This window comes from Equus quagga, chromosome 5 (genome assembly GCF_021613505.1).
Source record: "Equus quagga isolate Etosha38 chromosome 5, UCLA_HA_Equagga_1.0, whole genome shotgun sequence".
NCBI lineage: Eukaryota > Metazoa > Chordata > Mammalia > Perissodactyla > Equidae > Equus > Equus quagga.
The window spans coordinates 27,072,223-27,098,208 of NC_060271.1; the positions used below are offsets into that span (position 1 = coordinate 27,072,223).

General features: G+C 41.5%; 1 protein-coding gene across 1 annotated transcript; it reads left to right on the top strand.

Annotated features, from left to right (window-relative positions):
- Positions 1-116: 116 nt before the first annotated feature.
- SRSF4 (serine and arginine rich splicing factor 4) lies at positions 117-25,986 on the top strand. The gene is made up of 6 exons (XM_046663303.1): positions 117-366; positions 16,519-16,661; positions 17,520-17,632; positions 20,681-20,895; positions 24,142-24,231; positions 24,491-25,986. Exons 1-6 carry the CDS (start codon positions 260-262, stop codon positions 25,326-25,328), a joined length of 1,506 nt encoding a protein of 501 aa, XP_046519259.1. The 5' UTR covers positions 117-259; the 3' UTR covers positions 25,329-25,986.

Consider the following 25,986-nt stretch of genomic DNA (forward strand, 5'->3'; position numbering starts at 1 on the left):
CGGGCAAGCCCCGCCCCCACCCTTGGCCGGGCGGGAAGCGAACGCGCGCTCCCTCCCGTTACCCTCCGCCTGCGGGAAGGGCGGGGGAGGCGGAGGCGCGCGCTCGTGAGCTGCGTGCTCGTGTACGTCGCCGGGGTTCGGCTGCGTCCGTCCCGCCGTCCGCCCGTTGCCGCCGCCGCCGTCGCCGTCGCCGCCGCGCTCTCGCTTCGCCGGCCGCCGCCTAAGGGGGCTGGGGCCGGGCCAAGCCGCCGTTGCCGGGATGCCGCGGGTGTACATCGGCCGCCTGAGCTACCAGGCCCGGGAGCGCGATGTGGAGCGCTTCTTTAAGGGCTACGGGAAGATCCTGGAGGTGGATCTGAAGAACGGGTGAGGAGGGCGGAAGAGGCCGGCCGGGTGGGGACAGCGCCCCGGCGGTGGCGGGGAGGCCGCGGGGACGGGAGAGGGGCGCCTGCCCCGCACGGAGCTGCACCGGCCTGCTCCGGCTCCGCCATAGTCGCGGCGCCTCGGGGGCGCGGGTAGGCCCGGTCCCCACTGCGCCTGCGCGGGTGGGGGTGGTGGAGGGATAATGGGAGCGGTGGGGAGGATCCGAGTGGGACGGGGAGAAGGAAAACCCGAGTGGGATCGGTGTTCCGGGCGGGAGGGCACAGCCCCGGGGCGCCGGGGAGGCCTGGGTTTTCCTTCTCAGGCCCCGGCAGAGGGGCCTGGTTCGTCTCCGGCTGGAGACCGACCTTTCCCGCCCTGAGGGCAGCTGGAAATAAACAGGATTTCCTGCTCCCTTTTCCCCTCTTCCCTAGTCTAATGGATCAGACGGTCACCACGCATCTTTCCCGGGGACAGGAGCTCTGGAGGGAGGCCCTTTTTTTGACTTGCCATGTGCCACCCTTTTTTTGGGCGGGAGACTCCGGTTTGAGTAGTCTAGTGACAGTTTCGAAAGTATCGTCTTGCCTTCACCCTTCCCGTTGCAAGGGTAAATTAAAGTCTTAACTCGTTATCTTTAAGACTCCGTGCAGAGTTTCCACGCTGTGGTTTCCGATCTCAGAACTTGCCAAAAAATTGCTTTGTCGTTGTAGAATGTGTTAGAGAATTGTGGCCACTCTGGCTAATATCTGCGTCGACTGGTTAACGAGACGGAGACTCACAACTCGAAATTGCTAATTTACTGCCTCCCCGGGAATGGGCTGTTACTTGTATTCCTGAGCTGCTTTGGCGACGCAGGGCCAGCAAGGGCTACATGTTTCAGGGAAAACGAAAGAGATGAGGAGTCAGGCCTGGAGAAGATACTCAACGGGGAAAACTCTGAAAACCAGGCGATGTTAGGTAGGCCTTCAAAGACATGGGTGTGAAAATTAAAAGGAGTAGGAGGGACATTTAGGGTACTAAACCTGGGATGTTAGAGGAGCTCTTGGCTTATTTAAGAAACAAGACCAACTTTGCAACAGGTCTGATACGGCTGCAGTTTACTCCCAGTGTAATACTAGCAACTAACACTTGAGAAGTTATGAAAGATATTTAAGTAGTTGCACATTTGAGAAAAATTGGTGGCTACCATATATTCAGATTGTTGGTTGGGTTAAAAAGTCATTTCAAATTGACCATTCGGAAGAATCACCTTCTTACTAAGGAAAGTGTCCTCAATAAAGTGTTATGAATACTGATTTCTTCTAGAGTAAAAGGCTTGGAAAATTACTCATTTTGTGCAATAGAGCTTTCGGTTCTTAAGGAATTTACTAGATAAAACGCGGGGGGTTGTTATTGTGATGTATACCATATATCTGAGAGATCAAGTTAAAACTCCCAATTTTCTTCAGAGCCCGACTAAGTTGTCAGAATAACTAAATTTTGTGGGGAAAGCATGGATTTTGAAGCCAGACAAGCCTGGGTCAAATCCTAACTTTTTACCACTTATTATCTGTGGGCAAGTAACTTCTTTAAGTTTCCTCATCCACAAGGAAAAGGAAGATTGGAGATAATGGCTCACGGCTATAAATGAGGGCTATAATCAGAGGGATTTGAGCGTAATCATTAGGAGACAGCTTTTGCTTGATAACATGAAGCGTATTTGATGAAGTCTGTTTTCCACAGTTACTCAAGTGATAGCAGAAGATGAAGAATTGGGGAGGAGGCAGAAAACTCTGCTCTTGAGTAAATTAAGTGTTTACGGTCATAACATGTACACTTTGAGTTAAGAAATGCTTGCTCTCTCTTTAAACTCAAACAAGTAAAACTTGGAATGGTTTGTTTGAAAAGATTTGTTTGAAATGAGCTTTGAAAAATGGATTGACTGAGGCTTGAAATGCAGAAAGAGAAGTGTTTGGGAATAGTGTATGTCATAACTGAGGAGGAGGAGGGGTCCAATAAGGGACAGTTCTGAGAAATAATAAACAATCGAGCTTGGACTGAATCTCATGAAGGATCTAGAAATTTAACAACATAAACCAGAAACAAGAAGTAGAAGATTTTACATTAAACACTCAAAATCATAGATGGGAATTCAAAGGCTCTGGGGGGAGTAATTGAGCAACCTGACAAACGATGAGATAAGAGGACAAATGCTTGCAGGACCCTAAATACCTGGGTCTCCTGTAGGGAGCTATTCATACTTTACATTTCTGCTGCTAAACCATGATATGTGTGGCATCTGTGATTGAAAGTCAAGGTTGAAATGAGGAATGGGAAGTCATTTCAGGGATTTGAAGGCAGGGATGACAGTCACCAAATGGGCACACCTCCTGGCAGCATTCAGAAATCATTGCAGAGGAAAATGACTTCTGAGCAAAGGACCAATGTATAGATGTATTTCAAGCAGGAATTGACTGAGGTAGATGCCACCAGTGTGAAGGAGTCTGAAAGGAAGGAGTTGGCACAAAAGGAAAAGATGGCATAGTTTAGCAACATGTAAGCTTATAGACCTGGAAACTAAAAGGCACAGTAGATCTCCCTGAAAAGCATTTTTGAACATATCTAGACTGTGATTATTAGTAATTGAAACTCAAAAGCAGATTTTGGACAGACACAGCTTTGAAGAATTGTTGAAGCGTTCAGATTTGTTCAAGTGAGGTGTATCAGTAGACAGATAAGCTGAAGGATTGGGAGTAAAGTTCAGGATTATTAAAATAGTCATGAGGTGCTTAGTGGTGTAATAGAAAGTTTACCAAATGAGGAAGCAGATGAGCTCTCCAAAGGAGATTTAGGGTCCAGGAGAGGATTTTATGGACCCTCTTGGTGTTTGGAGAAGACCTACGTATGTAGTAGTTCATTGCCTGCCATTTTATTGTACCCAGCGGCCCTAATCCGGATGGCCTTTGTCTTAGAGAACTCCTAGAAAGATGGTTCAGTTTGGGACCATAAACAGGATGTGGATCTCCCAGGACCATATAGACCACTCCAGATCCCCTCAGGGCCTGTTACATTTGTACCTGCCACGCTACCTCCAGCAAGAGCCCTCCAGCAAGAGCCGCTGCGGGACTAGGAGGCCCAGGGTATCAGCAGTACCTGTTGACAGCCTCGCACCTCTATGGTAACTTTGCTGCCTTTGATTGTTTGTGACTTCTCTGGGCTTTCTTTTATGTTAATAAGTCACTTTCTTCATGTAAAATGTAGACGATTTTTCATGCAGTAGTTTCTCTTACCACAAAAGCTTGTGCTTTCAGTCATGAATCTTTATATCTTAACTTTTCCGTATTTTAGTTAATAAAATTTATCAGTTATATCCTAGGATTATTTTACTTGGCTAGTAGCTGGACAGGTGAACCCCCAAATCATTGAGGGTTTTTTGGTTGGTTTTGTTTTTAGTTGGTTAAAGACATGAATTAAAACTCTGCAGGGAAACATGGCTATAAGTTTCAGAACCTGTGTTTCATATTATGGTGAAATTGTGACCAGCCAGAATTTTCAAGGGAGGTCTAGTCTGTTTAATTGGATTTTCATGATATCTAAGTATTACCAGGAAGTTTTTGTTTTCACCGTTGTTAAAAATTCCTTCGAGTAGAAGATACCTTAGTTAATTTTTTAAATATGTTACTCTCCTTGAGTCAAGTGGTTGTTTGATTTGTCCCCGATCTCTGTAGGGTATTGTCAGGCCTTAGATACTGAGATGAATCTCTGCCAACCCCAGAACATACACAGGAATTTTCTCTTTTGACTGAATCCTTCATGGGAGCTTATTTTTTTTCTTGTCTTTTCTTTTAAAAGAGCCAGGAAGGAAATATAATTAGTTTTTTGTTCCAAGTTATTGGTTTCTGGTTAATTGACTGTTAGTTTATTTATTTATTTTTTGTGTGTGAAGAAGATTCACCCTGAGGTGACATCCATTGCCAATTTTCCTCTACTTTGTGCTATGTGGGGTATGTGGGATACCTCCACAGCATGGCTGACGAGTGGAGTAGGTCCACACCTGGGATCCAAACCTGAGAACCCGGGCCCCTAAAGGGGAGCGTGCAGCACTTTAACCACTTGGCCACAGAGCCTGCCCCCTGTTAGTTTATTCTTAATCGTGTGAGAAATTCCCTTCCTCCACCACCAGACAGCAGCTAAATGCTTTATCATTTTTCTGGAATGCTACAACTAATGGACGACAGCAATGACTCTCCCTTGGAGGACCCCAGCACATTTTTGTTCATGGCCCTCAAAAATAATGTCACATTTGAACCAACCACATATACCAAGGCTTTGAATCTATGTTGGGAAAAGTAAGGCATTTGGTTCTGGGTTAATTTTATTATTTTCTAAGAAGAGATTAAAACATAGTTTTGTTTAAAGGAGCATTTGAACAATCTGTTCAGTGCATAGTTACAGACCCATTAATTCATATAACACTTCAAAATAGCGTGTATTTATTTCTGATATAAAAATTTTCTGTATTTTAAGTTTTTTTAAACATAGACGAAAGGAAATCATGCAGAGATGACACTGTCTGCATTTTGAGACTTCCTTTTTGTACACACACACGCACAAGCGCATGCACTTCTTATGCCTGCCCTGCTTAGGATCATACTGTACATTCTGTTTTGTAGCTTTGCTATTCCTGCCTGACAGCCTGGTCCTTTTCTTTGTCATGAAGTGTTCTACTGCTACCTGATTCTTGATGGCTGCGTAGTATTCCCGTGTGTAAATGCTGTTTAAGGCACATAATTAAAACTGTTGTAAGACATGTAGGTCATCTTCAGTTTTTTGTTATTTTATGCATTTATAACACCGTAACAAATATCCTTTCTGTAAATCTTTGTGGATATTTCTAATTATTACCTTAGGGCAGATTCCTGAAATTGGACTTTTGGAGTCAAAGTACTTACATGTTTTTAAGGCTTTTGCTACCTGTTGGTTTCCATAACTCTAGACAAATAGTATTTATTTATATTTTCACCTGCCATGTTTGAGTGCCTATTTTTCTGAACTCTCAGCTACCCTTTATTACATTTTTTTAATATTATATTTTTTAATTAGAATGTTTAAAATTGTTTATGAGGGAAGTTATCTTGCAGTCTTTAAGGCTCATGCATGTAGCCTACTAAGCGTAAGAGAGTCAAGAACTTTTTCAAAAAATAACTTTTTGACTGGTTAGGAAATAAATACAGGTTCATTGTAGATAATTTAGAAAACACTAAAAACCTAAAGTAGAAAAGAAGTGTCAAGAATCCTTTTAACATAGGCAAGGTCTATGCAATTTTATGTACCACTTTTTCTACTTAATTTTTCTCATGTATTTTTTCTCTCATGTTAAAATCTTTCTCATACACTTCATTTTAATGGCTGTATAAAATCCACTGTATGGCTATATTGTGATTTATGTAACCATTCCTCCCAGGTTGTCTCTAAATTCTCGCTGTTAAAAATAACCTTGTGTTGGTTTCATGTGCATAAAACTTTCGTTTTTATCATTCTTAGGACACGTTCTATGAAGTAAAATTCATGTGTCACAGCAGGAATGAACTTTTTCAGGGCTCTCAATGCATGTAGCCAAATAGCTTTCAGGAAAGCTGCACCCGTCACCCTTGTACCAGCAGTGAATGAGCCTGCTGGTCATGGCAGCCTCCCCAGCGTTGAGTGTCTCTGTTGTTTAAAAGCTTTGCTCATTTACCAGGTGAAAATGGTTTCATGGGTTTTAACCAGGAACTTTTTCTTAAACAAGTAAGAAATTGTGAGAAATAGGACTATGGGTTAAGTAGTTTTTCTATCCTTGTTTTATTAGTAGTATAACTATTACAAATGTGACCAAGGTGTTTTTCTACTGAAGTCTCTTTAAAGTCAACCTACCTCAAAAAATTTTAAGTATGTTACTTTTTTTTCCTAAGACATAGGTAATTTTTTAAATTTCTGCCGTTTGGAAAAATCAGTGAGTGCCAAGAGACAATAAAATACTGCGATTTTGAGCAGATGTTACTGGCATAAATTGCCCTGGCTTGAGACTTCCATTCCTTGGTCCTGATTTCCCAGTCAATTTGTGATTGAATAAACAATACCTGTAATTATTTGGTCAAGTCATTTTAAACCCGTGTTCCTCAGTTTAATGTCTTGCCCCTCCCTTCCTCATTGAGTTACTGTTTGAATAAAAGTGCCATGCGAAGTATTTGTTTCTTCTTAAAAGATATTCACAGGATGGAGGCTAGACAAAATATGGTTTGGGTTCCCAGTATTTTCGGCTGCTTCCAGGTAATCTAACTAGAAAATTGTACTTTGAGCTCCTCAGAAGAAAGGTGCTCCATGCATCTGAGAGAATACTTTTGGGGGTGGTATTTAGAGATTTGTAAAGACTGAAATTTTAAAACTTTGGAAAATATTGACAGTGTGCATTTGGATGATTTGTTTTTCAACTGAGTATATCAAAGTGTTGTCTCTAGTTTGTACTGATGGGGAAACTGAGGCATGGGGCGACTAAGTGACTGGCCCAAGGTTACAAAATGAGTTATGGCCAATTCCAGAAACTGAAGATCTTTGTTATTCACATGCCAGATACAGCATGAGCGGTGTCAGTCAAAGCTTCTCTCATGCTGTTTCCTTCCAGGTGGTTCAGTCTTACCCTTTTGGGACTTGCCTCCAAGGGTGAGAAGGTAGTTCAAGTCCCACGGCCTGTTCAGTCTTGAGTGTTTCTGCAGAGGCTTCCAACAAGCTGACGAGTTACTGCCAAAAGTGAGACAGGTGGTACGTTGGCCCTGAACGGAGACTGCTAGCGATTCTCCTCCTCGGGCTACTCTTTGAAGAGCTGTTAAGGTGGTGTCAGCTTTGTCACGGCTGACCAGGGTAGGATTTGTGCAAGTAAGTGATCTCTGTCCTGATATGATTGCTGGGGCTGTCTGCTCTCGGAGTACCCCCAAGGTGAGGGATCAGATTGTGCTCTGAATTTATATGCCCATACTTTGAGGAAATGCCCTACATGACCTTTCAGATGTATTGAGGTGAAAATCTAGAGGTCTCTGAGCTGCAGATGATACCTAAAGAAGCACTTAAAGGATACTGGCTATCCCTCCACCACAGCCCATGTCTTTAGGCCTGGATGCCTGAAAGGAGGGGATGGCGGGTGCTTTGTAAACAGACCTCCAAGACCTAGAGAAAGGGGTGAGACTGAAGGAGGGAGGTTTGCATTTAGCCTTCAGGAATAAAAGAAGCAAGTAGGAGGCTCAGGCCCAGGAGTCAGGAACCACAGACCGGAACCGCTGACTTTGAGAAGAGTTACTGCATGTGGATGAAATGAAGCTGTTGATTCATTAATGTTAAAAGAATTTGAATAATTTGTTAAAATATGAAGTGGCCAATTTCAAGGGAAGGGCATCCCAAGAAATAGCATAAAGAGTAGCATCTTTAACCAAAATAAAAATAAAAAAGAAACTGACTGCAGCCCACAGACTGTGGGGGGGGAGGTTATAAGGGACTTGAGAACAGCCAAGATGGCCCCAGAGGCATAACCACTAAAAGGCTTTAACACCTGCCACCCCACTGGTAGTATCATTTTAGAGGTAAGTACGAACCAGTTTTGTTTGTAGCTTTGGTGTGGAATCAGGTAGTGCTGTCTGCTGAGTGTAAACTTTTATTTCATTAAGTACGGGTAGCAGATTACGGTAATTCTATCTTATGTCCCAAGAGTTTTATTCTAAATTGGTAATATGACTTTCATCTCCTGAGTTTTTTTAATTGTTTTTAATTTGTGACTGAGTCTTCATGAACTTTACTGTGTCATCAGGGAATGGTTGACCTTCTTTTCTTGTGAGACCTTTTAATTTCATTTACCCTTAAGATTGATAAGTGTCAGAAAATTGAAATGGACACAGGTGTGATTGTGTTTGTGACCTTTAAGGAAAGAAACCTTTGGCTTTCAAATGTCAAAGTAATACATTTAGTTATGACAGGGAGGTTGTGATAGTTTGATCCACAAACTCTTTGCAAGTATATCACTTTCTGAGGGTGGTCCCATTTTGTAGGGTAGAAATAAGATGGCAGCCTAGTAAAAGTGAAATAGCTTAGCAACCTTAGTTCCTTTTTGAAACAGTTTTGGATAGTTGAAACAAATGGACATCTAGATAGGCCCATAGAACAATTACAAAGTAAGACTAAATTTGAGTTTAATACAGACTCTTCTCTATCTCCTGCTATTCTGGAGGAATTTTGTTTTATCACTTAGTTTTTAGAATAATGATTTTTTCTGTTCTATTTTCCTCACCCCAATATGTGAATGTTCCTTTAGAGATGGACTGGTATTTTCTTAATGATTTATCTTTTTCTCTTTTCCTAGACTGATGTTAAAATGTTGATAGTTAATTTATAGGGTTGGTTCCACTAATAGTTTAGAGAGTAAATGTTCACAACTTATTAATATTAGTACACATTAGATGCAGAAATGATCTTTCTTACCATTTAATATTTCTCATAAGATGTTAATATTCACGTGGGCATTTGTGTTAATGCACATAATTTGATGACACTGATTTTCTGTGCTCCTGGAGCTTATGTTTCTCAAACAGTGTTTGCTCTTACGGACCATTTCTTTCCACTGGTGTTTACGAGGCAATAGAACATGGTGGGGGAATGTGGATTTTAGGTTAGGGTTTGAAGAATCCCAAGTGTTGGGTAACCTTGGCAAGTTACTTAACTGCTCTAAATCTTAGTTTCTTCTATGAGCTAACAGTAAACCTCAGAGTTGTGAGAGTTATTGCAAAGGAATTTGAAGAAGGAAAGAATCCTGGTGGGCTAGAGTAGTCATGTTAATAGTAGTTTGGAATTAAATCAGATCTTAAATGCTTATCATCTGCAAAGTACTTTTCTGGTTGCTGCTCTAATCCTTGTATAGTTGAAAGTCTGTAAACCTTATAGTATTCTTTGATTTCTGGTCATTTTTTTCCCCCACCATCCATGCTTTTATGATCTAGTCACCATTCCTTACAAAACTAATTGAATGCATTCTTAATACATAATATTGTCAATATCCATTCATATCCACCATCTCTAGGCTCAGCTCTCCATCATCTCTATGGTAGTGTAATTTTTGCTGAGCCTTAAAAACCAAAAAAAGATTCCAGGGGTTGATATGGGACCTCCAGGATGGGGATTGCACAGAATAATCTTATTTCTCCTCTATTCTTCTAGTCTGTTATGTTCTGAACCCACACATGTTTTCGGAAGGACCAGATGGCTGACACTGGCTAATGGGAACCAAAAGACAAGAGTGAATGTAACCTGGTTGTCACATATCCCAAGCTTAGAGGTGCTTCACCCTGCCCCAAGATCAGTTTGTATTTTCTCTGGAGTCTTTACCCCACTAGATCAAAAAACTTTAGTACAACCCGGTTTTTCTGAAGTTAGATTATCAAGTCAGGCAGCAGCATTTGTTGAATGAAAAGAGTTGTCCTTGGACTATAGGAGAGAAGAAGCATCTGCCTTTACAGAGGCGGTGCGACCTTGTAGTTAAGAGCTTGTGTTTTGGAGTCAGGTGGATGTGGGATCAAATTCAGCTATACCCACTTAAGAGCTCCTTGACAGTGAGCAAGTTGCTTAGCCTCTCCAAGCCTCAGTCTTCTCATTTATAAAATGGAAATAATAATGATAATAGTACACTCTTCACATATGTTATGAGGAATAATGAAGTGTTATGGATAATTATTTGCTATGTGCCAGGCACTATGCTAATATTAGCCTTTGTTATTACTATTAAAGAGCTGATAATCAAATGAGAGAATAAACACAAAGAAAAAAGAACGTGGCTTGAAAGGCCACAAAAACATCATGAAACCATGTAATTGAGTAGAAGTGCTCAAGCTAAAAAAAATGCTAAAATGATTGGCGTCAGGCAGGTTTCTGAGACTTCGTGAGAGAGAAATCCTCAAGAATATGGAAGAAGATTGACGTGATTCACCTTGTGCATTCAAGTCATTCCAGCTTTAGAGAGTGAGACAAACAAAGAGATTTAGGAGTCATTCTAGACCTCTGAGCAAGAGAATGATAGAGCAGCGGACTTTCCCTACTACATGTAAAGAGACAGGGGGAGTAAATACAAATAGCCATATCCTAGAATTAAGTAAATTGATCAAGCAGGAGGAGCCAGCCCTGAGCCCAGCAGAATGAGAAAACTGTAGAACTAGACTGGGCAGCTAGAGTGGAATGGTCAAAGGTGGTTGGGAGTGAATTAGATGGTCAGGGATCCAGAAGAGAGAAGTCATGAGGTAGGTTTTCTTCTTTGAAGGTGGGGAAAGATCAAGTGCAGACTGAGCTGTGGCCAACGTTTGCAGACCAGGAATCCATACTAGCTCTAATCAGAGAGCTCTTGGTGTGCGGGAACTGCCAGTGTGCCGACGTGAAAAGAGCCCCAGACTGGGTACTGGTGAGCCCTGGAGTCGCACCCCAGCTCTGCCACTCAGTGAGCACGGGTAAGTCATCCACCTTCTCCGGGTGGCCTTGATGGCCCTCCCTCCTCTGAGGCTAAAGAAAGAGAGGCCAGAATGCCCAGAGCCACTCCTTCCTGTCTCAGGATAGGAAAGGGTCTCAGGAACCTACTTCACATGGTAGGAGTTCCTAGTTGTGGGTTATAAACAACCCACTGTTACTGGGAAAGTCAAATTACAACCATAATCAGTGACCCAGAGCAGTGACTGTGGCGCTGGTTAATTCTACGTGGAGGGCCAGACCACTGCCTCCCCTGGGATGTCGCAGACCTTTGGAATTGGGAGAAGTTACAGTTCTCGCTCACAAGCTTTTCTGAGTTGGCCTCACCTGAGCACTTAGAGAGTGGGTTGCGGAAGTGTCTTCCTGCAGTTTTCCAAGCACTTTATGCAGACAGCAAGAATTACTGTGTTTTATTACTATCCTGTCCTAACTTTTTTCACCTCATAACACCAAGTTGGCTGAAGCGTAGGACAAACACTGAGTGCTTTGAAAGAAAGCTGTTTGATTCCTGTTCACTGAATGCCATTTCTTTCAGGGTAGATTTAAGGGTTCTGCCCTTAAAGTACAGTGCTATTAACCCTAATTTGAGGGTTCAAGCCACCCCATGGGTTAACTTCAACAGATGAAAATTTTTCCTTGGCTACAGCAACATCCCTAATCCTGACCATCCATGGAGAGGTTCGGTTCTTACAAGGAAAATGAGTGAATGTGGGAATGGCTCACCACATTGGGAAAACAAAACTCACATCCTGCTGATGGTTGGCTGAGGACTGTCATGTCCACATTCAAAGAAAAGCATGTGGCACAGTTTTAGGACAAAGGTGAGCAGAGATCCACTGTGGAAAGGGGCAAATTTTTCTTATAGAGAGAACATCCAAGGCCTGCCCCTCGGTAAGCAGTGTTGGTGGGTGACCGCAGGCACACGCATGGAGGCTTGCTTTCCCTTGCTCCTGTATCCACTCCCCATCCGTTAGCTGGTATTGGACACCCCCTGAGCCATGCCCTGCCCAGTTAGCCACTGATCAGTATACCTCCAGAGCAGGTCGCGCTCATCGTTTTTCAGAGAGGACTTTTCTCCCGTCTCCCTGTTCAGTGAAGATGTTTGGAATGACCCTAAGCCTTTCCAAGAGGGGTAAGATAAACTCCACATCCTCTTCAGTAGAACGTCCAGAGTGGTATTTGGGACCATTGGGGTGGGTTATTAGGATGAGGGAAAGCCTATTTAGCAACAGCACAAGCTCAGATGATAATTCTTGGGGAAAAGTGTGATTAACATTTCTAAAATTGAAGTCTTGGAGTACTTTAGTTTTAAAAACATGTCATCCCCGTTCTAGCATTTCAGAGTTCTGACTGATAGTCCGAGCAGTACATGAGATGTGGAATGAGGAACCCCCAAGTGTTGGCCCTGGCGGAAGAATGGACTAAAGTTCAGAACAGCCCACATAATTCAGTGTAGCTTTTGTTTGTGGTGTCCAGTTACCTGTCTATACTTGGCAAAAGTCCACGGTACCCACCTTTTTAGGGAGAAAATGGTGGAAACTCCTCTCCCATCATTTTTTGACTAAATTGGTCAGGATAAATTGTGACCCAGAGGAAGAGAATTTAGGAAAGGGCGATAGCAGAGAAACATTGAAGAAAGTAGTTTTTCTTTTAATTGGAAAGTATTGTACGTCTAATAGTTTGGCCGTGCTTTTTATTCTTTCACATAGGCATAGGCATAGGGGAGAAGGGTTGAAAGACGTGACGTCTGGGAGTCAAGCAAGAGGGGGTATATAGGAGGGGTTTTTGTTTTTGTTGTTATCAGTCCGTGCCACAGAGGGATTTCTTAGTTTGTCTTAGATTCATTCTCCTGAATTTCTTTATCTTCTTCATTTTCATACTAGAATTACTGAAAGATGGGTGTTTTTAATAGAGTACAGGAGGAAGGGTGTCTGCAGCTAGAGTTAAGAAATTTATGTGTTGGGTTGTGTTCGTGAGGCTTTATTCACAGGTCACACAAGAGATATATACACATGCCAACACATAGCGTGTATACATGCTTGTGTGTATTTCATATCCCTCGTTAATTTGACAAAAGATTCAAAAGGAGAGTATTTTGTGGGAAAAGAGATTAGTTTCATATTATTTGCTACAAAGAGATGTTAAGATCAACTTAGAAAGATTCTCTGATGTTAGTTACTAGGAAGAGCTTTACTTTCTTGAAGGCACTAAAATTTAATTCAGAGACAGTTAAAATGTTTAAATAAAACTAAAATTGGGACCCATACAGTAGTATTTTAGATGTTAAAAATTAAAATTACCCGTGTCTGTCACTGTTGTATATCTCTGGTGCTATCGTATTGGTTTAACTTGTCCCATCATTAGGCTAGAAGAAGACTAATTTTAACATTTCTCTGTACTACTGATGTTAGGAGAAGCCTTCGAGATAGGTAGTGTAGCTTCCGCATTTCACAGATAAACTGACACCCAGAGAGATGAAGTGATTTCAATGTGCTTTTCAGAGTTGGTTTGTAACAGAACCAGGACTGCAGCCCAGACCGACTGATGCTGCTCGGATCTTAATAGTCACAAGTTTGAGTTACAAGCCAGGAGTTCTACCACTGGCTTTGAGTAACGGCTCTGCTGTTTCATTATGCAAGTTTTTAACACTGCGCCTCAGTTTCCTCATCTGTAAAATGGGGATAATAGTACCTCACTCTTGGGTATTGTGAATATTAAAGAAAATAACATTGTCTAGTATATAGAGATTACTTAATAAATGTTAAGTAACACTTTACTGTTATTGTCTGGTCTTCCTGCCTTATTTGGGGAACCCATTCACTCTACTTATTGAATGAAAGTCATTCTTTCAGTAAAACAGATCTAAATAAATAGTAATCTGGCAGAAGCGGCCACACTGATCTGGTCTGTACTTTGCTCTCAGAACAGAAGTCCCTATCAGGTGTGGTTTGTGGTGCAGAGGATATTTGATTTACTCTTCCAAACCCACCCAACATGCCAGTGGCAGAGAGAAGTGACAGTCTGGTGCCTGATTTAATCCTTGCACTGGACTTTGACGTTAAAATGTTCCAAGTAGATTTTGTGGCTTTTCACGGAGTAGTAGGCAGGATTTTTCTGTGAAATAAATTTGATCTCAACTCAACTATTTTAGTAAGTAACTTGGATATCACAAAAATGTGGCTACTAAGTGACCTGCTTGTTGGGACTTTTTAGATGTAAATATTAGGGAAGGACTGTAGGGGCCATTTCCCTCTAATAACACAAATTGGTCCCTACAACTCATGGAGGAATTTTATTGGCAAGATATACCTTGCTTCAGCCTCAGCTGCAAAGAAAGGCCGGTCTGTCTGAGCATTAATTTTTGTTTTTAAATAATTGTGCCTTCCACTTAACAGATTGGCATTACTCTCCCTCAAAGGTCAGAATGAGTTCTGCATGCAAGCCTTGGAATGGAATGAGCATGCACAGGATGATATTTGAGTCTGGGAGAATGCATTACCACAATAGGTCTGACATAAGCATCACTTGTTATTAACAGAAGTTTGGCTTTCTATTGCAGATGACTTGCAGAGCTTAGGGTCTTGCATTCTCTGACCCTCGAGTAGTTGTAAACCCTAATTATTTTGAAGAAAGCTGTTTGGATGTCCCTGTGAATTATTTGTTTAATCTTCAGGAGTCTATCTTGTCTTTCTGAAATCCCATCAGATGAGTTAGGGCCATTGAATGGTGCCGAGCCAGTGCGTAACTCTTAGAGGCAAGCGGAGGCCGTTTCATCATGCCCATGTTGAATGTTTTCTCTCATCCCTCTCTGCTTGGCATTAGGCTCTCATATGGTGCCAAGGGCAGTGATGCTATGGCAAAACAGACCTATGACCAGTCTAGACAATTAAACTAAGGCAGTTACTTTTCAGGGTGGGGGAGTATTTTATGATCTATTTAGAAAGTAGTTAGATTTAATTTTTTTATTTGCTTTTTACTTTTTTTCCTCTGAAAATGATAGTATAGCTTTCCTGATGACCCACTCTATTTAGGAGAGGAAAAAGCAGTTGCCATAAATTATCTCTTATAGATTTATAGTGACTGTAAAGCACTTTTTAACATAGTAAGTCAGTGATTTGGAGAGGCTTTGCTTGCTTTGTCTAACATGACATCATGTTCAAAATCATTCTTAGTAAGCTACTTAGCAGTTCCAGCCTATGGAAGCATGTTTTAAAGACTTCATAGTCCATAAATTGAGCCAGGTGGCTTCTGAATTGTGCTCCTGCAAAACATTTCCCATTAAACAACTGGGTGTGTCTGTGTTAGATTTTTTTAATGGAGTTGAGGTTCAGTGACTCTTAAAGTTTGAATGCCACTTATAGACATCTCAGCATAAAAAATCCTCCAAAGTTGTTAGCTGTACATTGTCACCTTGAGAGACTTTTGTTTGAAAGGAACTTAGTTTAGTAAAGAAAAAATTCTGAAATTCTGAGTTCTCACTTAATGTGTTGCTGAGCGCAGCATTACATGTTAAAGGATGGAATCGTTTTGGTCAGACTGGATGAACTTCTGGCAAGTCTCATCAGCTGTTTTTAGTTCCAGTGTGGTTAGACACAGAGGAACGCTAGTCAGTGTTGCCTGCGTACACAGCTTTGTTAGGGTTTGAAGACATTGCTTGTAACTTTCCTTTGTGATTAAGTATGATCATTAAGATGGTTTTGGTTTTTAAATACAGGCAGTGGTCACAGAGCTAGACTTTTCACAGCTGTGTTAGACCAAACTAAAAGTTTATTGATAACATAGTTTATAGGGTGTTTGTTTAACCTTGCTTATAAATATCTTACAAATTTTGCACTTTAGTTTTATAGGTTGTACGGTTTAACAGGCATTAATAGGAATTTTGGGGGATTTGTTTTCTTTCAGATATGGGTTAAACCACCAAACCTCCTTGCTGGGGAATTCCTAGCAGTATGTACAGAAGTTTGTACAGTTGTTGATAGATTTTAGGGAATTCTACCCTACCTAAAACCTCATGGAAATGAATTTGTAATATCTTGAGGAAGTAAATAGCTCCAAATTAATTTCACTGATAATTTCTAGAACAGTTAATTGACTTGTGACTAATTTGTTTAGGTAGAGAAACAGGAACTTTAAAAATTTTTTTTCTTTCACAGAGGAGATTTAAGGTACTGTGATTTTTTTTTTTTAACCTGGTATTTTATTCCAAACATTATTTAACAGTTAAGACACAGTACCTGAATGTAGGTTTATTGTTTTCTAAGATATCACTTTTGGGCTGAAATTAAAAAAGATGAGTTTTTATGTGATTCGAAAGAGCAAATATTCAATCTTGTAGGATTATATATTTTGATACCTTATACCAAGCATCCCTGTGGAGGTCTTTCCAGTTGCCACCAACTACTTAGGGAACGAAAGAAATGATCTCTATATTTAGCAAGCCTCCTACTAGAGAGACAGGAGTCGCCCTATCCTCTTGCATTACCTCTCGGCACAAAGGAAAGTGGTTTCAGCTAAAGGGAAGAGAAAGTTGACCCTTAGTTTGCACAACCCACCTAACCTTTGCTAAGCATGAACCTCATTGCTTTCTCTTTAATGTTAGTACAGCTGGATGTCAGAGTGGTGCCAACCAGGATTTGGTTTGCTCTCTCCTAGATACGGGTTTGTGGAGTTTGATGATCTGCGTGATGCAGATGATGCTGTTTATGAACTGAATGGCAAAGACCTTTGTGGTGAGCGAGTAATTGTTGAGCATGCCCGAGGCCCACGTCGAGATGGCAGTTACGGTTCTGGACGCAGTAAGCATTTAAAGGGCATTTGTATCAATGACATGCCTTTGTTATTAAATGTTAATTTTTAAAGTAACTAATTGTTACATTGAAATGTATTGATATTTAAGCCGTTTGTTTTATAAATTATGTATCTTTTTAAATGTAAAATTGCAAATATCTTTGTTTAATTTTAATTAAATTAATGACATAATTTTCTTGTTTTAATACTTTATAATTATGTTTAATGATGTGTATTTGTGTTGTTTTTTTTCCTCTGTAATGCAATTGTTTAACATAGATTTAACAAAGACCTCAATGTTTTAATTAAAAGAATCCTTTGAGGCTAAGATGACTGCCTGTTCCATTTGCTGACCTTGGGTTACCTTTCCATGCGTGGCTCTTTGAACCATTGTGGCCCTTGGCTGACCAAAAACAGGAAGCCATGTGACGACCGCAACCTTTCCCCATTAGACCTGGGTGGTGAGGATCCCAAGGGTTAGACACAGATGAGATTAAACTGAAATAGGTGCCTGAAAATCTTTTTTTCACATAAAATATTCACAAAAACTTTAATCACTGTGAGTAACACCAGTAACTGATTTAATAATTCGGTTACTTATTTCTAAATTGTTAATAGTTTTTAATTTATGCATGTTAATTTTAAATGTAAATATTAATATATATACTTACAACTTTGTAAATTAAATTTTCATGTTTAGTTGATGGCTTTTTTAAAAAAAAATCTAGAAGTAAGGGTGGGGATAGAGTTAAAATATATGTGGTATTTGGGGGGGCGGTAAATGGTATATTTAAGGGAAATGTATGCTGTATCATTTTTTCCTTTTCCTCCATTGAAATAAGCTTATCCCTTTGAACTTTCCAAAGGTGGATATGGTTATAGAAGAAGTGGCCGAGATAAATATGGCCCTCCTACCCGCACAGAATACAGACTTATTGTGGAGAATTTGTCAAGTCGGTGCAGCTGGCAAGACCTAAAGGTTTGGGCCCCATTAACCTTCTGGGATAAGGTTGGGCAGGAGTCGAGGTTGGGAAAGAAGTAATTTTATGCAGGCCCAGGCATACACGGAATGTAGTGGTATTATATGTTTGAAAGCTTTCCCAAAGTATTCAGAAATTCTCCAGTTAAAGGTTCCATAGCAGTACAGAAGGCATCACAGTCTCACTCCTGTCCATTATGGGACCATCGCTCTGAGGACAACCTATGTTATGTGACATTTTCCTCTGTAGAGAATGCTGTGGAGAGATGCCAGTGTACTTTCACCAATAAAAGGAAAGGTTGCAACCACTGTTGTTTCCTGCCACATTGGTTGTAATATGCAAGTTTTTGTTGGCTTCCAGTGTAGATACTCATTGGTGAAAATGGACTATAGGGAAGAAAAGCTAATTGTGTAGTGTCTTAACCTGGCTGGTCTTTAGGAGGACAAATGTAAAGGAAAATTCAGACTTTTCCCAGCTCACTTCTCTTTTTAGTCCGTGATTACTCAAGTCATCTCTAGCAAAATGAGTGAGTGTGTTTAGGGTCAGCAAAAAGCAGTTAGGAATCCTTTACATTCATATAGTTTTAACTTATCAAAGCATTTTTATTTCTTTTTTCTTTTTTAAAATTTACTCCAAGCAGTCTTCAGATAACAAGGTGAGATTCAGAAAAAGTTAGCTCACACAGTTCTTAAGCAGAAGAGCTGGGACTAGGGATAAGCTGGCATTTTTTCTAGTGCATTGTGTTGGTTGTCAGCACATAGCAGCCCCTTACTGAGTGTCTGCCAGCAAGATTACACTCACTGAAGGAAGGACTCCTGTATTCTGAGTCCTTTCCACCCAAATGTTGAGTAGAAACTGGAAAGACTTTGAAATTTTTGGTTAAAATGGAGCCTAGCCAGTATCCTCAGTTGGTTTTATACTTCTGTACCTTTGGTCGTTTCAGTCTTAGGAGAGCAGATTTCCCGGTAAGTCAAGGCAGCCTTAAGGGCAGGGCCCTGGAGTCCACCTGCCTGGATTGAGTCCCTGCTCAGTGATTTTACTCTGGCAAGTTACTTTCCTCTTGTGCTTCATAATCCTCAACTATAAAATGGGACTGATGATCATTTCTACTCAAGGTTATTGTGAGAACTGAATACATTTTTATTAAAAAGAAAAGCCTAGAATGGGGGCCGGCCAGGTGGCACAATGGTTAGGTTCACTTGCTCCGCTTTGGTGGCCCGGGGTTCACCAGTTCAGATCTCGGGCACAGACCTACGCACTGCTTATCAAGCCATGCTGTGGCAGGCGTCCCACATGTAAAGTAGAGGAAGATAGGCACAGATGTTAGCTCAGGGCCAATCTTCCTCAAAGAAAAAAGAAAGCCTAGAATGGTTTCTGGCACAATGAATGCTAGCTGTTAATGAAAAGAATGCAAAATAAAGCAAATTTAGGGATATTGTTAGTTTTTAACGTGTAAATTCATGACACCCAATGATGATGGCATTGAGATGAAATTTTTATAGTAGTATACCTCTGGTGGCATTGAGAATTGGTAGTTTCACCCATGGTGTGGGGTAGTATTAATAATTCAGGTTCTGAAGTCTGACTGCTTATGTTCAGACCCCAGCACGTTCACTTACTACCTGAGTGACCTTGAGCAGTTTACTTAACATCTCTGTATTTCACTTCTCTCTTCTGTAAAGTGGAGATAATGATTGTGTCTACCTTTTGTGGTTATAATTAGGACTAAATTAGTTAAATCACACCTGTCATGTAACAGACACTCAATATGTTAGCTGCTGCTGTTATTGATTTGGAAGTATGGCAGTATAAACAAAAGTGGTAACAACCAGAGTTATCATGTCTCAGCTTGCCCAGGACGGTCCCAGTCTTGGCATAACTTAATATATCCTTATTCACTCCCAAATATATCCCACTTTGGAGGATAAATTATGTGGGCTCCCTGCCTTTTACCCGGAATCCCCATTCCTGCAAATAATTCAACTGAAGTAAAGAAATTTTTGTATGAAAATATTCATTGCCGGATTGTGAATAATAGCAGAAGACCATATATAATCTGAAAGTTCCAACAATTGGGAAATCCTCAGAAAAAGTATTGGGCACACTCATTATGAAGATTATTATTTGTTAACACATGTAAACATTTTTTGATGCAATGAGCAAAGATATAGTATCAAATGGCGTATGTTCGATGTTTCTAACTTTGTAAAACGTGGGAAGGAAAGCAATAACAACAATGAACTGCTACTGAATATTCATTTAATCATTCCACAAATATGTACTGAGTGTATATCATATATTAAAGAAGTATGGAGAAATTGGCCATAAGTCTCTCTTTTAAATTTATCCAAATTGCATTTTCTTTTCAAACACTGGTCCTATCTCCTCTTCTTTCTATATCCCTTCAGTATTTATCCAGTGTGTCAGTGGTGTTCTCTCGTTGGATTGTGTTAAGTCCTCAAAGAGAGTGAGGAAAGAGGCTTATTGTAGTGATGGGACACACTTCGTCACATCACTGCAGCCAAAGCTGGACACTGCTATTCTGTTGCCTTTTTGTCTTTCATTTGTTCTGCAGAGATAATGTGAAAACAATTTTAGATAAAATTGGGCTACTAATTTCATAATCTGTCTTTGGGTTTGTTTATATTTTACCTTTGGTATTTGTCAGTATATGTTTTCAAACATGGATTTATAATGAAATCTAAAAGACCTGACTTAAATGTAGTGACGTGAGTTTCTAAAGCTTCTATAAGTAAAGAATTTGCCACTATAAAATTGAGGAAATGATAGTTAACTAAAAATTTTTATATTCACACATCACTTTAAAAGAACAGTTAAATATTCATTTGTTGTCTCTACCACCTGCTTAATGCCTGAGGCTTTAAAGAAGTGGTTGGTGTGGAGATGGAAATATTTAACAGTAGACTTCATTGTGGTGAAAGCCATCATTCTTCCTAAAGGAAAGGAAGAACTTTCATTATGATGATGGTGTCAGATATTTTAGAAGAATGTGTCTTAACTTATTTGGGGATTTTTTTTTTCTTTAGGATTATATGCGTCAGGCGGGAGAAGTGACGTATGCAGATGCTCACAAGGGTCGCAAAAATGAAGGGGTGATTGAATTTGTGTCTTATTCTGATATGAAAAGAGCTTTGGAAAAGTTAGATGGAACTGAAGTCAATGGCAGAAAAATCAGATTAGTTGAAGACAAGCCCGGTTCTAGACGACGCCGGTCCTACTCCAGGAGCCGGAGTCACTCGAGGTACTGTTGATGTCTTTGTGTGTTGGCACTCACAGTAAATTCATTAATGAATACACAGACAGTCCGTTTTCCTTCTCCTCTTGGATTCTCAGTACCATGGTTCCATCTGGTTCAACAACTTGGAACTTTGAACTGAGCATTTATTTGTAAAACTCTTGAACTCTTATGTCATAAGTACAAATAGAAGTAAAGGCCTTTCTCTGAGGCAGGTCTCAGTGACCTGCTTTTGCGTTTATTCCTGGGTCCCCCAGATCACACCGTTACTGGGGGCAAACATGGCCACTGGTCCAGCTACTCAAGAGTGGAGGTTTTGTCTTATTCGGCAGCTATTCTGCAAACTGGCCAGGCACTATGTGAACAAGACAAATATGGCCCATGCCCTCATGAAACTCAGTCTAGTGGAGGAGAAAACAGGCGCTGAGCAAATAATTACCGTTGTGTTAAGTGTGTGAAAGGAAAGGTACACAGCACAAGTAGGCTGGAGAGCTGGCAAAGGCTTCCTGAGGGACATGTCATGGAAGCTGCGCCCTCAAGGATAAGTTGGAGACAGTGGGCAGAGAATGGATAAGTACCTTTCTAGCAGAGAGAACAGCTTTTTTTGAAGGCCTCCAGGGAGGAAAGAGGGAGGCAGGAGGAGAGTGGCTTGAGATGAGGCAGAGAAGGGCTGGATCCTGCTGAGCCAAAGCCAGGGAAGGGCTTTAAGCAGTGGGAAGTCATTAGAGACTTGGAAGCATTTTAGATTTTACTGTTTTTTAACTTTTTATTCTGGAAAATTTCAAGTATATAAGCATTAGAGAAAATAGTTTAATGAACTCTGAACCCCCTCATGCCTGTCACCCCTCCAGCTTCAGTCCTTTTCATTTCGCCAGTCTTGTTTCATCACCCTTCCTGCTGCGTTGTTTTAAGGCAAGTCTGGACACCCTGTCGCTCTACCTGTAAATACTTCAGTGTGTGTCTCTAACTTTTTAAGTGACATTATGGTGCTGTTAGCAAAATTGTTGTCACAGTTCCCCAGTGGCCTCAGATGTGTACTTTTGCAGTTGGTTTGTTCATATTAGGATCCCAACTAGGTCTACACATTATGATTGGATGATTGTCTCTTAATTTTCCTTTTAATCACTGATACATCCTTCTTCACTCTTTTTATTTTCCACACATTTAGTTGTTGAAGACACAGTGATCTGTTTTGAAGATGTTTCTGTAATTGGTTTGCTGACTGCATCCCTGTGATGATGTTTAGCACACCCCTTTATCCTGTCCCCCATATTTCCTGTAAACTCATAGTCGGATGCTGAGGCATTTAGAGTAAGGGAAGTCTTTTCACAGGTCCTCTTCCTAAGTGGTACTTTGTACTTCCTGCTGCATCGCTTATGTGGTGTCTGCGTGTCCCACTTTGAGTGATGATAACATGCATCAGAGTGTTCAGGAGTTGTCAGCCTGAGTCGTCCCTTATAAAGTTCTGCATCAACATTCCACCTAATACTTTTGGCATTTGTTGGTCATCATTACCTGGAGCCATTCATTAGTGGTTGCAAAATGGTGACTTTCTAATTTTCTCATTCTTTCTGTATTTAAAGGCTGTAATTCTATAAAAGATCATTTCCTTCATCCATTCTTTGCTACCTTAAAATGTAATTTTTATAGGAAATGCAAAATAAAAATTTGATACTTTTATTACCAACTTTCAGAATATTAAGTGTGCCCTAGCAATCCCCAAAGGTGGTGATGACTCTTGGATGTTACATATGTAATGTTTGATCAATTGCAGTCATAAATTTTTTATGCTCAAATAATTGTTCTTTGGTCATTGGAAGCCCATCAGGTTGGCTCCTCTGTCTTCAAAATCTTTTGTCTTTGTTTGTTTTCTGTTTGAATGGGCTTTACTAGATATCTCGCCAGACTTTTTATTATTATCATTTTTAAACATAAAAGTAGAAGGAATAGTCCACCTGTATACCTCCTTCTAATTCAACACTTGTTAGCATTTTGCTGCCTTCTGCATCTTTTTCTATGTATGTATGTATGCATGTATATTTATACACATACCCTCTACATTTATTTTGTTGTAGCACTTAAAATGACACTTCACCCCTCAATACTTCAGCATATGTCTCCAGAAATGAGGATGAACACACTTCCATTTTCTAAACTAAGAACATTAACAGTGATTCCATGAAGTCATCTAATGTCCAGGCCATTTTCAGATTTCCCCAATTGTTCCGTGGATGTCTTTATAGCTGCATTTTTCCCCCACAGGAGCCAGTGCAGTCATGCATTGCAAGGCATTGTTAGGTCTCTTCAGTCTGAAGCAGCCCCTCCTACCCTCTTCCCTCCATGACATTTACTTTTCCTAGTTTTATTGTGTTTGGTTTTTCTTTAATATGCTCCTACATTCTGAATTTGTCTCCTCTCAGTATCATTGAACTTGTACTTCTGCTGAACTTCGTGTAAACCGGAAGTTAGATCTAGAGAGGTATGAATGAGATACAGATTAAACATTTTTGGCAAGAGTCCTTTCATAGATGATCATGCCCAGAAATCTTTGAAAGTTTCCCTCCCTCTGTCACGATGAGATGTTCTAGTCCCATCTTGTGCATTTCTTGCCCTACACCTGGAATTAGTTGTTTCCCCCAGGACCCCTGTTTGGTTTTGGTAGGAAATGATACAGAGAGTCCACAGTGTTGGCTTATTAAAGACTTTTTTAAGCTTGAAGTGTATCTTTTTAGAATGGCTGTCTGTTCACAGTGAGGTGAATAGATGAGTAAAGGGCAAAAGTGTGTGCAGGAAGGCTGGTCAGGGGGCTCTTGTGGGACCTGGAGAGAGACCCTGGTGGCTTTCTCAGGAGGGCGGCAGCAGAAACAAGCAGACGGGGAGATAAGAGGCAGAATCTGAGTGTTTAAGAGGATGAGGGAGAGAGGAGTCAAGGATGGCTGTGTTTTCTCATATGAGGAATGGGGTAAATAACAGTGGCATTGGTTGAACTAAGGAAGGAACCCAGCGAAAAGAGCTGGTCTAGGGGAAAGTGGGTCAGGACTGGAGATGCTCAGAGTCTTAGGCAAGCCATCCAGGTGGAATGTTTGCAGGTGACTGGATCTGGGCCTAGAGCACAGAGGAGAGTTCTCTTCCAACTTTGTACGTGGATGCAGCCAGCGCCCTACATATTTTTTGAATGAAAAAAAGTCTTAGTTGATTCTATTCAGCTAGCCTTTTGTCGGCAGATACTAAAGAAATATATTGTCCCCCTAGGTCTCGCTCTCGAAGCAGACATTCTCGCAAGAGCAGAAGCCGAAGCGGCAGCAGCAAAAGCAGTCATTCTAAGAGTAGATCCCGGTCCAGGTAGGTCTTCCGGGTGTAACTGAGGAGGTCGGCAGGTAACACCGTCCCATTCCCACTTTGGTTTTAATCATGTTACCAGTCTTCCCTCACCCCCGTCTTTCTGGCTCTGGACTGGAATTGTGGGGGTTCAGAAAGCAATCATTGTGCAGTGCAAGCCCTGCATTCGATTGTGGGGCAAAAGCTCCACATCCTTTGGTCATCTCATGATTAGCATGAAGTCTGAGGTCTCATGTGACGTAACGTCCCTGTCTCTCTTCAGGTCAGGCTCCCATTCCCGGAGCAAGAGCCGCAGCCGCAGCCAGAGCCGGAGCCGGAGCAAGAAGGAGAAAAGCAGGAGCCCCAGCAAGGATGACAAGAGCCGCAGCCGCAGCCGCAGCGTGGACAAGCGCCGCAGCAAGAGCAAAGACCAAGCCGAAGAGAAGGTCCAGAACAGCGACAACACTGGGAAATCCAAGAGCCGGAGTCCCAGCAGGCATAAAAGCAAGAGTAAAAGTAGAAGCAGGAGTCAGGAGAGGAGAGTGGAGGAGGAGAAGCGGGGGAGTGTGAGCAGGAGTCGGAGCAAGGAGAAGAGCCGGAGTCAGGAGAAAAGCCTGCACAAGAGCCGGAGCAGAAGCAGGAGCAAAGGCGGCAGCAGGAGCAGAAGCAGGAGTCGCAGCAAAAGCAAGGATAAGAGGAAGGGAAGGAAGAGAAGCAGGGAGGAGAGCCGCAGCCGGAGCCGCAGCCACAGCAAGAGTGAGAGGAGCAGAAAACGGGGCGGCAAGCGAGACAGCAAGTCCGGCAGCAGCAAAAAGAAGAAGAAGGAAGACACCGACCGCTCCCAGTCCCGATCGCGATCCCGCTCGGCGTCCAAGGAGCGAGAACATGCCAAGTCCGAGTCCGGCCAGAGGGAAGGCCGAGGGGAGAGCGAGGATGCTGGCGCCAATCCGGAGACCCGGTCCAGGTCGAGGTCCAATTCCAAATCAAAACCAAACCTTCCATCGGAATCACGCTCCAGGTCAAAGTCTGCTTCCAAACCCCGATCTCGGTCCAGGTCCCGATCCAGGTCTGCGTCCAGGCCGCCCTCCCGCTCCAGGTCCAGGTCCCACTCGAGGTCCTGAGTGGCCACGCGCGCAGCTGGGACTCCCGAGCAGTCTTTTGTACGTGTGTGGTAGCCGTAGCACAATGATCGAAGTAGAACATATGGCACTGCTGTACATTTTTAACTCCCCTAATGGTGTGTCTACAGTTGTTAAATCTAAGTGCTTCCTCTCCGTAAAGCCTCCTGGCACCAGGCCTTCCTGCTCGACTGAAAACAATCTTCTCTTTGAAACCCCCTTACTCATGGCCCACAGTAGAATATCCAGAATGCCTTGGCTTTCAGGCCTGGCCTTTCCTACAGGGAGCTCAGTTCCTGGACGGCTTTAAGGCTGCAATGATGACATAGGTAGGTATGGTGAGTTCAACCATTTTTGCCCTTGAATTGATGCCCTTTGATGTATGCCATTTAGTGAAAGTGCTAAGTCTTAAGTTTCCTACCACTTTGGTTTCATATTTTTGGACTTAACAAAGTTGTGAATAGCACAGTCGAGGAAAATTGATACCTGCAGTAACCCATAGGAAATAAACTGTAGAGTTCCATATTCTGGTATTGTGATTATATTGTTTTATATTAAAAAAGAAAAGAAAAGAATTTTTTTTAATTTTATTTTTCCCCGTCTTGCAAAGTATAGTGACCCCTGTTTCCATTAAATTTGAATAAAGACTATTTTTGCTTGA